This window comes from Acartia tonsa, chromosome 4 (assembly GCF_053477335.1).
Source record: "Acartia tonsa isolate MP-2025a chromosome 4, ASM5347733v1, whole genome shotgun sequence".
Classification (NCBI taxonomy): domain Eukaryota; kingdom Metazoa; phylum Arthropoda; class Copepoda; order Calanoida; family Acartiidae; genus Acartia; species Acartia tonsa.
Window position 1 is genome coordinate 48,995,685 of NC_137263.1, and position 13,673 is coordinate 49,009,357.

At 33.7% G+C, this 13,673-nt stretch overlaps 1 protein-coding gene across 1 annotated transcript; it reads left to right on the forward strand.

The window, feature by feature from the left end:
- Positions 1-4,972: 4,972 nt before the first annotated feature.
- Positions 4,973-13,495, forward strand: LOC145317574 (uncharacterized). The gene is made up of 7 exons (XM_080158716.1): positions 4,973-5,007; positions 6,899-7,035; positions 9,909-9,993; positions 11,268-11,441; positions 11,991-12,074; positions 12,927-12,982; positions 13,311-13,495. Coding segments are annotated over exons 1-7 (696 nt in total). The 5' UTR covers positions 4,973-5,005; the 3' UTR covers positions 13,469-13,495.
- The last annotated feature ends 178 nt before the right edge of the window (positions 13,496-13,673 follow it).

Genomic DNA, 13,673 nt, shown 5'->3' on the forward strand with positions numbered 1-13,673 from the left:
ACAAACATTCTTATCAGTTATTAAAATTTGTTTTATTCATTCTTCTTAAAAAATGATTTTTGCACAATTAAAAACACAAGACTGGTGTCTACAGTCTTTTTATTATTTATCATCATCATCGCCATTTATCTCTTCTTTTCAGAGCGTAGGCCACGCACAATGGTTCTCCATTTATCTTTGAATTGGGCCTCAGTAAAGGCTCCACTGAAAGATGAAAAATTCTCTTCCCTCAGTTCTTCAAGGAATTCCCTCCTCCAGGTTGTTTTTCGTCTACCTGGTTTCCTTTTTCCTGTAAAGGGGTCCCAAGTCAAGGCTTGATTGGTTAAATCATCATGCCCTTTCCTTAGAGTGTGCCCCAACCATCTCCATTTTCTCTGTTTTATTGTCAGTTTGATGTCTGACATATCACTGCGCTCTAAAGGCTCAGCATTTGTGATCTTGTTTGGCCAAAAGATCTTGTGGATTCTCCTAAGACATTTGTTGACATATGTCTGTAGCTTGGAGACCACTGCTGTATTTAGGAACCAAGTTTCGGCCCTATACAGCAAAACAGAGAGAACATTTGACTTGAAAAGTCTTAACTTGGTCTTTATGGAGATGTTGTTAGAATTCCAAATTTTGTTCAAGCTGGCAAAGGCTGTTCTAGATTTGTTAATTCAAGTTTTAACATCTGCCAAAGTGCCTCCAGCTTCATCAATTTTACTTCCAAGATACTCAAAGCAGTTAACATCCTCAAGAATTTAGTTTCCAATAGTTATTGGTTCTTGGGAGTTTGCATTTAATCTGAGTATTTTAGTTTTTGGAACATTTATTTCAAGTCCAACTTTCTTGGAAGTTTCAGCTATCATGTTAGTCCTTCTTTGCATTTGACTTCTATTGCTTGTTAACAAAGCAATATCATCAGCAAAGTCCAGATCTCCCAAATATTTGGGATTGCCAAATAACTGCCAGCGAATGCCATCATTGCTTTCACAGTTCTTCATGATCCAGTCAATGGCAAGGAGGAAAAGGAAGGGAGAGAGAAGGCATCCTTGTCTGACACCTGTTACAATCTCAAAAAAGGTTGATAGTTTACCTTTATACATAACATTTCCACCTCCTTTATGATAGACTAGCGGCTTCGCCCCTAGCCTCTAGGGGCTTTGCCCCAAGAGGTTTTATCAAACTAATTTTTCGTGAAAAAAATTTAAAAAAAAAATTCTAGGGGGGGTATTTTTTTAGTTTTTGGGGGGTTAGGGGTGTCCCACCCCCCAAAAAATAGTTACAAACCTTCCCAGGACCTATGAGAAGCTACCCTGTAAAGAAGAACCCGATCGGTTCAGCGGTAAGCGAGATCTTTCGCTACAAACAAACAGACAGACAGACATCGTTCTACTTTGTATTATAGATAGCTTTAATGATATTGATTATTTTTTCTGGAATGCCATAGTGTCGGCAGATCTTCCAGAGAGATTTCCTGTCTAAAGAATCAAATGCTTTTTTGTAGTCAATAAAGTTTACAAAAAGCTCAGAGTTCCATTCCTTGGATTGCTCTATGATGATTCTTAGAGAGGTTATCTGATCAATAGTGGAACGGTTTGGTCTAAATCCAGCCTAATTAGGTCTTAGCTTTTCATTAACCTTCTTCTTTATTCTATTAAGAAGAATCTTACTAAGGATACGGCCAGGTACTGAAAGAAGCATTATCACTCTGTAGTTTCCACATTGGGTCAAGTCTCCTTTTTTGGCCAGTATTGAGATATGTCCATTTTTCCAGTCCTCTGGGCATAACTCATCATTCCATATCTTAGTGATCAAAGGTAGGAATGCCTCAGCAGATGTGTCTAGGTCTGCTTTCATGACCTCAGCTGGGATGTTATCAGGTCCAGCGGCCTTGTTATTTTTCAAACTTTTAATGGCCTCTTTGATTTCCAATAGATTTGGCGCTCGACAGTCAATGTCAAGTGCATCTGAGGGTGGAATCTCAGTTTCTTCCTCTGGAACTGGAAGATTCAGCAGTTCAGTTAAATGCTCTACCCATCTTTTTAGAATATCCTCATCAGTTTTAAGGAGTGAACCATCCTTGTTCCTGATGTGTGATCCTGATTTGTGTACTTTACCTGCAATGCTCTTAGTAATCTCATAGACATCTTTTTTTATTCTATTTTGATTAGCAAATTTTATTATTTATACCTTATTAAATTTTTTTTTGATTAATGCACATCTACTCCACTCATAACCTATTTTTCCATCCTCTATTTTGACTTTACTTTATAATTCAATTAATTTCGATAACATAATTTTTTTGTATTTTAGATTTTAAAAAAATAGAAAAAAAATTCGGGGGGGGGGGGATTCATTTGGTTGGAGGGGGTCTATTCCCCCCTTCTTTTTTTATTTAAGTTTAAAAATGATTTTTTTGGAGATGTTAATTTTTCTCTGGGAACGACTTCTCTTGGGAGGTTAGTGGTACCCTCCCACAAAATATTTATAAACATTCCTAGGACCTCTGAGAAGCTACCCTGTAAAGGAGTCCATATCGGTTCAGCGGTTAGTGAGATTCGTCGGTACAGACAGACATACATACAAAGATCCTGTTACTTTATTATAGGGATTGTCTTCCAAATCCAATTCACTTACCACCCCATCTAAAGGAATTAGACAATGACCATTAAAATAATGTACATCCTTAATGATGATACACAAAATTACCACTTCTGTAGATTAAGATTAGTGGTCAAAACATTTGGAAACACAACTTAATATACCTACAAATCAAAACTCCCAGATTTGGGTTTATGGAGAAATCAAAACTCTCTGCACGCCGCAGGTAATTTCTCACAGCGAGACAGTAGAAACTAGTCATTTCATACGGACATACATAATTCTATTTTGTATTACTAGCGGCTGCGCCCCTAGCACCTAGGGGCTTTCTATTCTAAGAAATGTGTAAGGGAAGAAAAATAGCCTAAAACCATACATACTTAAACTATTCATAAAAATAAAATAGCCTAAACCACCCCGAGGCCTATAAGTAGCTTCACTGTAAAGGAGGACCATATCGGTTCAGCGATTAGCAAGATCCTTCGCTACAGACAAAAAAAGCTTACTACTTTATATATTAGGATATATAATTTATATATCAAAACCGTATGCTGTATTAACATGCAAGCTGGTAAATGTTGAACAGAAGGACAAACCTACATATATGAGTTCACAGCTGGATATGTATGGCTGTCAGATTTGAGGTTATCAATGTTATATATATGTAGTAAACTAAATTTTACTATGTAACTGGCATGAGAATATAAAATTTTACATAATTACAGCCAAATAAAAAACTTCTAGAAAAAAATCATCTGTTAATGCTCTGTACATTTTCAACTATTCTAACATTTCAAGCGGAGGTAAATATTTTATTTTGATGGATTACAAAAATAGTAAGATTTAATAATTAAACTTTCATCAAAGATCAAAAAGAGAAGCTAGCGTTACAAAAGTTACAGAAATACCGAGGGAACCTTAGCTTTATGGAGTACGTTTTGCGAGATAAAAAGTATAGATATTTCAAAATTTGATTAAGCGATTTTGTATGTTTTTTTCTCTCTGCCAATTTGGACTTCAGTAATTCAAAATCGCATAAAAGTGCTCGACTTTATGGCCAGTAGATGAAAAAATCGAATCTTCTAAATCAAATAAAGAGAAGATTCGCTGAGATAGGTAATCCTAATATGTTGTGTTTAATCCTAATGTATAAAGTAGTAAGCTTTTTTGTCTGTAGCAAAGGATTTCGCTATTCGCTGAACCGATATGGTTCTCCTTTAGAGTTAAGCATCTTTTAGGTCCTGGAATGGTTTTAGGCTATTTTATTTTTCATTAATAAGTCTGGGTGTGGTTTTAGGCTATCTTTCTGCCTCCCTATATACCGTCTCATAAAGAGCCCCTAGATGCTAGAGGCGCAACCGCTAGTAATTTAATTTAAGGTAAAAGTGTATATGTATATTTATTATTATCTCATAATGAAGGTTGAATAACTGTATTGAAAATAAAATTAAAAACAAGACATGTAATATAAACACACAGAACATATTACTTTATTTTAAATGTGCTATGTTCAGAAAATGAGGTTAAAGATCAATCTTGTTTTTTTTTCTTTGAAGCAGCGCACCTACTCTATGTCAAAGGAACGTCCGTTTGTCTGTCACCATTAGAGCTTGTGTGTTCATTTTCTTCTTCCTTTTCCTTTTATGTTTTTACTGTTTGATTACAAAGCACTATTAGTTTGCCTCTAGCAAATACAAGTTGAAAGAAAGTACCATAGCGAATAGATTAAAACCATACCAAGACTTAAATTCAAATAGTTAAGAGCCTTAAAACATCTTAACAGAAAAATAAAAAAAATTCTTTACATTACAGAGGTGAATTCTTAAATTCTTATCCCCTCTAAATTTTTAGTGAGCCTCACTAATTTTAGTGAGGCAAAAGTTTTTTAATAATTCACCTCAGAATAAAAGAAGGTTAAAAAATATTATTCTCTAGGTACTTGACTTAAGATACTTTAAGGCTTATTCTGATTTAAAGTTGAGATGAGGGAAGGGAAGGGGAAAATACTAAGCTTCACTGAAAAGTAAAGCCCAATATCAGACCAGCTGTTTACATTTACTACACCTGAACATTTGAATCCAAGTTATTTATGTACATTTATTTTATTTTCGGCGATTTCTCTCGTGATTGTGGCGGTACCCTCTCCCCATAAATAGCTATAAACCTTCCTAGGACCTATGAGAAGCTACACTGTAGAGGAGAACCATATCGGTTTAGCGGTTAGTGAGATCCTTTGGTACAGACAGACAGACAGAGATACTTTTACTTTATTAAAAGGATGATAACTGTATTGTAGTTACTTGTTTTTGAGGGAAAATAATTATTGCTGCGTTACCTATGGGTACAACTGTCTCTGTTTGATTGTATTCTTGACACACAATCTAGTTTGGGATTCATATTTAGTCGAGCACTTGACACTAAAATGTAAGTTTTATCTTTGTTTCATCTACAAATCATTATCAAGTGATTAGTAATATTTTGTAAAATAAGAAGACTATAGTGATATAAAAACAGGAATGATAACATCCATGAAAACTCTACAAACGAACATGAACAAATGTCCTACTTTTTTTTATAGCACAGATCTAAAGGGATAAGAGTCAAAACAATGGCCGATAAATTGATGTACATACCCAATGATCAAACAGAAAATTATCGCTTTGAGCAGTCAACTTAATAAACCAATCAATCAAAATTTAGTAAAAGTACCCAAAGTAGTTAAGCCAACGAATAAAAAAAACATTATTCGAAAACTTTGGGGACAAGTGTAATAAATAGCCCATTGTCTCTGCTTTAATTGTAGTAGTCAAATTCATGCATGTACATTTGTTTTAATATATAATACCAATAACAAAGATGAAAAAAAGTAGCTAAGCACAAAGAATTATTGATAGACAAACGAACAAAGTGAGTTAAAGAGCAAATGCTCATAAATAAAGAGAAAGAGAGAGAAAAGGAAATAGAATGATAATAAAGTAATAATAGGAAATCACTTTTATTTTGAAATGAACGGTAGACTTACAGACCAAGTAAGTTGTATACAGGATGCTCCCGAAAAATATACGTCTATATTCAATAACCTAGAAATTCTTATTTTCCCTTTAGCTTTTCGGACACACTTTCTAACGCACGGACATACAAAGTGAATTATGTAGAATAGATTTTATTGTTATTTGTGGTGTAAGTTTAAAACAATAGAAATAACAATGCATTCTTATAAAATATTTGCTTAGTTTATGAGTGGTCAAAAGATGTACATAAGGGGATGTTTCCCAGTAATAGACCAGAGCTGGATCTTTAAATCATTTAGTGGTGAGCCAGATCGGGGTGAGCCAACTTTCCACCAATGAGGGTACAGCATTTTATGAAATGCCGCGCTGTGATTGGCTGAAATTCGGCTCTCCCTTATCTGGCTCACCACTTAAATGATTTAAAGATCCAGCTCAGTATTTTTGAAATGGGTGACAAAAATTCTAGACAAACCCAGGGATCCTTAGGGATAAGACAATGGACGAGATATTGATATAAAATTGATGATTTACAAAGTAAGCCTCCTGTATTTGGATTAAAATTATAGGTTGAAGGGTTTGAATCAAATAAACAATCTTCAAAGTAGGGTTGGGCCGGATACTTTTTTGGCCGTATACAGGATACCGGATATCCGGCTTATTTCAAATGCCGGATATCCGGTTTCGGCCGGATATCTGGCAAACGTTCAATATCCGGCAAATTACCGGATATCCGGCCGGTTATCCGGCCCAACCCTACTTTAAAGTTTTTAAGCCAACAAATGGATAATTGGTTTTTTAAACATTGGGTACCAGTAAAATTTACAGTCCAATGTCCCTTCCCTCCCTGAGAAAACATATTTTTTTAGTCACATGTTTTTCTTACATAAATGACAAGTAATAATGTGTGGCTTGTCTAAAAATCTAGGAATCTATGGGATGAAAGGATGTATGTCTCTTCTGTAACATTTTTATTTCCCGGGAAGCGTCTGGGGCAATAAAAAATCACATCTTTTACAACAAATCTTAGCCTTTTTAAAATTTTTGAAACTAAGATGATAAGTTGTTTCTGTTACCTCCTCTCACCTCCTCTCTTTCCCTGATGGAGGAGGGTAAGGGATGGGCAGGGCAACTAAGGATTAAATATTTTATTCAGTTTAACGTTGTTTTTTTTGGACAAAAATCTAAAACATTTGATCTTTTATACCCCACATAAATTTGCATTGATTTAATATATGTAGATTGAATCAAACATATTAAAAATTATTTAACCATAATTTTAATTCAATGTTTCTGTTTTGTTTTAGGCAGAGATGGGTTTTATCAGTATTAATAGTTTCCACAAGTTTAAAAGTGTTGGCAGTTTCTATCAGAAGAGAAGAAAAGCAACCTAGCGAACAGCTTCGTCAAAATCATTTTACAAATATTCGACATAAAAGATCAGGTGAAATAAAAAAAATATTAGTTTAACTACTTTCATTTAGTAGGTGCATTATTTGCCAAATGTACCACTTTTCTGCACTACCTCTCCGATTTTGTTAAAACTCTATAGTTTGGTCCTTTGGGTGATTCAAGGATGCTGGATGGCCAAAAAAAAGTTTCAGAGTCCCTGGATGTCTAGATATCTAGCTATCTATGAAGGTAGGTAACAAAAATTTAAAAAACACCCATTTTTTCACAATTTTAAAAATAAATTTTTTCATCAATCTTACATCCAACCTATACATTTTATACACCAAAATGATCGTTTATTCATGTAAAAAGTGCACATAATGCTATTTTGGCCAAAACTCCAATTTTACATGGTGTCCAACAAAAAGTGTATTTTGGATATCTAGCGTAATACCCAAAATACCTGTCCGAAAAAAATCATTTTTTTTTGCTTAAATCCTGTGTTTTATCTGTGGGCATATGTGGTATATAACGGTTCGGAGGACCCGGGACTTTAAGGTTGTCAAATTTCATTTTGGGACACCCTGTAAATGTGATTTTTTGTGTCTGTAGAGCTAAAACTTGGTCCAAATTGGCTATTTTTTTCAAATTACTCTAACATGTGTCTTAGTATGTTTGGCCATAGTGTTTTCTGACCAGATCAATATTTTCCTATTTTTTGGACACCCTGTATTTTCAAAAAAAGAGAAAAAAAAATTTTGTTTTTTTTATATTTTTTTTTCTATTTTTAAGTTACTTAAAACTGTCATATAGATACAGATTTTGACTAATAACAATGATATTTGCCTATTTTACAAATTTTTACACTTTTGGGACACCCTGTGCATGTTTTTAAAAAATGATGGTTTTTGCCCATTTTTGGGAGGAAGGAGTCGTTTTAGGGCCATAGACTATTTCTTCATTTTTGTAGAACTTTTCAAGATACATCATTTGTTAATTATGCAAAAAGCGCGAAAACCGAACCGTTTTGCCGTTATTCACTGCCAAAGGCGGAATTTTTCACGTTTTTTGCCGTTCCCGAGGTTCTAATGGGCATTTGAGGTAGGAAGACGTTGATTTTTCAAGATAACTGTGAAATACTTTTATTTAGGCATTTTAATTTACTAAATTTCATGTGAAGTAAAAATTTTTGTATATCCAACCCATTTTTGTCAAAAGTAATTTCGAATGCACATGGTTTATGTTTCTTTTATTACTTATGTTATAGCAATTATTTATATTATATTCACTTCATTTTCTTGTTTTAACAATTGAAATCCATCTCGACGAAAAACGGTTAGCTGCACAAAAAATTTGACTTCACATGAAATTTAGTAAATTAAAATGCCTAAATAAAAGTATTTCACAGTTATCTTGAAAAATCAACGTCTTCCTACCTCAAATGCCCATTAGAACCCTGGGAACGGCAAAAAACGTGAAAAATTCCGCCTTTGGCAGTGAATAACGGCAAAACGGTTCGGTTTTCGCGCTTTTTGCATAATTAACAAATGATGTATCTTGAAAAGTTCTACAAAAATGAAGAAATAGTCTATGGCCCTAAAACGACTCCTTCCTCCCAAAAATGGGCAAAAACCATCATTTTTTAAAAACATGCACAGGGTGTCCCAAAAGTGTAAAAATTTGTAAAATAGGCAAATATCATTGTTATTAGTCAAAATCTGTATTTATATGACAGTTTTAAGTAACTTAAAAATAGAAAAATTTTTTTTAAAAAAACTAAATTTTTTTTTCTCTTTTTTTGAAAATACAGGGTGTCCAAAAAATAGGAAAATATGGATCTGGTCAGAAAACACTATGGCCAAACATACTAAGACACATGTTAGAGTAATTTGATAAAAATAGCCAATTTGGACCAAGTTTTAGCTCTACAGACAAAAAAATCACATTTACAGGGTGTCCCAAAATGAAATTTGACAACCTTAAAGTCCCGGGTCCTCCGAACCGTTATATACCACATATGCCCACAGATAAAACACAGGATTTAAGCAAAAAAAAATGATTTTTTTCGGACAGGTAATTTGGGTATTACGCTAGATATCCAAAATACACTTTTTGTTGGACACCATGTAAAATTGGAGTTTTGGCCAAAATAGCATTATGTGCGCTTTTTACATGAATAAACGATCATTTTGGTGTATAAAATGTATAGGTTGGATGTAAGATTGATGAAAAAATTAATTTTTAAAATTGTGAAAAAATGGGTGTTTTTGAAATTTTTGTTACCTACCTTCATAGATAGCTAGATATCTAGACATCCAGGGACTCTGAAACTTTTTTTTGGCCATCCAGCATCCTTGAATCACCCAACGGACCAAAATATAGAGTATTAACAAAATCGGAGAGGTAGTGCAGAAAAGTGGTACATTTGGCAAATAATGCACCAGTACTGTTAATCAATAGTTAAAGTTTGAATCATATATAAGTGTAATTATTATCACTGCATAGGCATATGAATAAAACCGCGACTGTGGCTCAACGTCGTCGGTGAGGTGATAGGTTCCAATCTCGGCCCTACACCTCGTCCTAACTAAAAACGTTAATGGTTCCTACTGCTGGTATGTTAGGTGCGCGACATAAATAGTTATTGTAGGGAGGAAAAATGCCTTGAACCAAAACAGGAGCAACTCATTACCATGCATAGATAGGATTTCTAAACAAAGGTCATGCAATCAAAGAGTTGGTTGTCTAATGCCCTGGGTGATTGTGCGCGGTACACTGCAATTCAAACTCTGAGTATGTTCAGTTCAAGGTTGCGTGTAGATGACTTGCACCCGAAGCATCCCCAAGACCCCAAGAGGTCATAATTTCTATGCATGTACTATATGGATTTACCTTACTTTTATAATTGCAAATTTTTATCTTCAGTGGATGATTTTGTGAGAGAAGAAGTAAAAACTTTGGAACAGTCTGATTTCTTTCTGGAGAGCTTTCTTAAAGATACACAGTACAGGTGAAACAGTCAACAAAGTACTGACATATAAAATAATTATATAGTAGGTACACTTAAAAAACTCTTGGTAAAATTGGACTTTTTTACTTGTTAAAATCTTTTTAAAAGCGAAGCTTTTCTATAATTAGGGTCGGTCCGTCCGTCCGTCCGTCCGAGATAGATAGCTTTTATTCGTTAATTTAGGCATGTTAGAATTGTCCTATCGATTTCAAACTTTGCATGATGATTCCTGTAGTAGTTGGGTACGATTTAGAAAGCGTAGCAACTCTATAATCATTACCAGAATGTCCGTACGTCCATTTTATACATGTTGATTTTTTTACTTTTTTAACAACAAATTTTCAAGTTTTCTAATTATCCGTTTGATCTGATTTTTGGTATATTGATTCCTGGGACAACAAAGAACAATATTATAAGCGAAGCAACTCTATAATCAAGTCCAAAAATGTAAGTATGTCCATAAAATGATAAACATTATCCTGTTTTTAAGCAGTTTTTCAACAAATTTACCTACAATTTTGATTCGACATTTATACATTTATGTTCCGATTTTTCAGTTCAGATACTATACAAGTGTTAATGTCCGTTTGTCCTACTGTTTCAGTGCTTCGCTTTTATGGATGTTGTCATCCTTGTTTTAGTAGCAAAGCTTCTCTATAAATCACTTTGTTAGCAGTGAAAATTCTCTATATTTCATCCGACAGTCTGTTATTGTCTCAGTTGCAATTTACAATAGAATCCTGCTATTTTTTTTTGCAGATAACCCTTTTCAACGAGCATTCGACTTGCAACTTACTTGGTCTGTCAGTATGTCGGCCATGATACAAAGTACACAAACAATTATTTTTAAAAATGTATTGTGATATTAATTATTAAATTAATACAAATTATTACGCGTTGACTCTCTTACTTTTTACATGACCACCGAACATCTCCTCTATAACTCATTTTGTCCGTTTGTCCATCCGTAATTTTATGTGCTTCGCTCCTTATATCATCCTTGTTTTATAAATTGGATAATTTCTAAATTTCTTTAAAGATTACCGTTGATAAAACTTAATCACAATTGATTTAAAGATATTACAGATGAAATAGAACCTTTTTCTTCTGCTAGCAAATTGCTTTATGCTCTTTTTGTAGCGACTTTGCTGTGTTAAATTTCCCGACGCTATTGGTTGATTTTTAAAGACCCAATCGACTTATTTAACCCCTTCCCCCTCTATTACTTTGCTTGATATTGCTTCTCTCACACTAATGATATTTATATTTGCAAGATTTCCACTGAATTCTGAAGACCTTGATCATTCTCTAGCTGGTGAAGATATAGATCATACCTTAGAGAATGATGATATAGATCCTACCATAGAGAATGATGATATAGAGGGAATGCTTGATGTTGACAGCACTTTTCTACCTGCACAACATGCTTGGGCAAGGAAACAAAAGAGGTCACCTGTTTTGAATTAGACTAATTAGTTCTACAGGGATCTAAAGGGATAAGACAATAGCCGATAAATAAATGTACAACCCAAAATATGATACACAAATAACCCCTTCTGCATATTAAAATTAGTTGCTGAAACGTTTGGACACACCAACTAATGAGCCTACAAATCAAAATTCGATAAAAGTTCCCAAAGTTCAAAAGCCAACCTTTAAGAAATCGTCATTTTAAACCTTTTCAAACACTAGCTTTAATGTACAAAGAAGGTAAATTTGTTTCAAATAATTGGAGATTTCTATTAATTTATCGTCCAGGTTATCTTAAGGGATGGCCGATAACGCATATAAAATCCCAATTATGATAAACAAAATTACTGTAGATTTAAAATAGTTTGTACCATTCAATCAAGATTAAGTCTCTTAAGTTTTTAAGACAACAAATATGAATATTTTAATCCAGAATTAATATTATAATTTTTCATTTTAATATCCGCGGAAAGCAGTCTATAATACGATGCTATAAATAACTATTCTTATATGGATAAATATTTTAGATCTACAGACAACAAGGATGATATTGTGCAAACAGAGGATCTTCTCAACAGATTAAAAGCTCTGGCAAAGAACCCAACTATCAGGTAATAAGAAGGAAAGGGATGGGGGGGGGGGGGTGCCTCAAATTATTCTTATAATAGTTTTAAGAATTTGAAACTATGTAATTGCGCAGAAAAGACCTTTAGATCGAGTTAAGAAAATTCAATATGTTAGATTTTCATAATCTAGAATTTATGGTGATTCTGAATCACTTCTGGTGTATCTCTGCTATAATGAAATGCATGATTACGCGGCCAAACGTCGTACAGACAACCAAACACTTTGATTGCTCGACCTTTGACTTAGTCTAAAATATTTTTGCCAAGTTATTTCCCCTAATCTAACCATTAACGTCTTTATTTAAGACGCGGTGTTGAGCCGAGATTCGAACCTAGTACTTTCTCTACAACGATTGCCCTTTGCTAGTCCATAGTGTTGGATGTATTTATGGCATGAGAAAAAGGAAAAAAACATTTTGCCAAAAATACATCAATTGTAAATTTGCTGGATGTGTAAGTGCTATAGCCCTATACAGATCTACATAAAGTTTCTCAACGTCAGACATACTGACAGACAAGCTCAAAGTAATGGTTTAGAGTTTAATTTGGCTAGGAAATATCTATTCCAGCATGCCTTTGAAACCGATTAATATCCGCTGGATTAGAGCAGGTTCTAAGTCGTACTGAAAAATTATGCATATCTTCGTATTACAGAAAATTTTCCACGAATATTAAAAAATCATAAGATTAATACTTCATTAATAATAATACTTAATTAATATTAATATCTTCATTTAATATCCGCGGAAAGCTGTCTATAATACGGTGCAAAAATTATATATCCTCAGTATATAGAGTAGTGGAGCTGCTATTAATATTAAAGTTTAATTTGCTTAGGGAATGGTTAGGCTCTGCAGGATCAAAACTTTTAACAGATCTAATTCTAGAGCAAGGTAATTACTTGATGCGAACCTACTTTATAATGTGAATGTTATATAAGTTGCATTTTTATTTACTTTAGTAAAAAGAAAACCATCAAATTATCGATTAAAGCTAATAAAATCCTAAAATGCCTCGCTACATTTTTTAGATTCTTTATGAGAAATTTTCATAGTTAATTCTTGGTTTGGTATGGAGCATCTTTGCATTCTATCTTAAATAACAACTGAGATAATAACATTTTCCAAAAGCATTAGAGACCGACGGACGAACGGAAGGTTAGACAAAGTTAATTATAGAGCAGTTTTACGTCTAAAGATATATTCAACATTTTATTTGAAGATCCCAACAATAAATCAGCAGAAGAAGATAAAGAAAATGATGTTGACGGTGCCAATGACAGCAATGATATCATTGAATCAGTTGACAACTCTATAGATGATAATCCGCCACCAAGCCAAGAAAAAGGGAAGCAGATTATAGTGCCGAATAAAAAATGACGTTATACAATACAAATGACCAATGATAGTCCAGTATACATTTTACCATTGGTCAATTACAACGTATACTGGCCTTTCATTCAGAGAGAGACAATGGTCTGTTTATTACAGTAGTCCTCAAAGTTTTATGATAATGTTTTTTATTCGTTGGCTTAACAACTTTGGGGACTTTAGTGAATTTGATTGGTTGATTAATTGAGTAGAG

Excerpts from the sequence above, each read along its gene's own strand:
- LOC145317574 (XM_080158716.1), top strand. Across the intron at positions 9,994-11,267 it reads CTTAAAGATACACAGTACAG|ATTTCCACTGAATTCTGAAG; the intron begins GTGAAACAGTCA and ends TATATTTGCAAG. Across the intron at positions 12,983-13,310 it reads AGATCTAATTCTAGAGCAAG|ATCCCAACAATAAATCAGCA; the intron begins GTAATTACTTGA and ends TTTTATTTGAAG.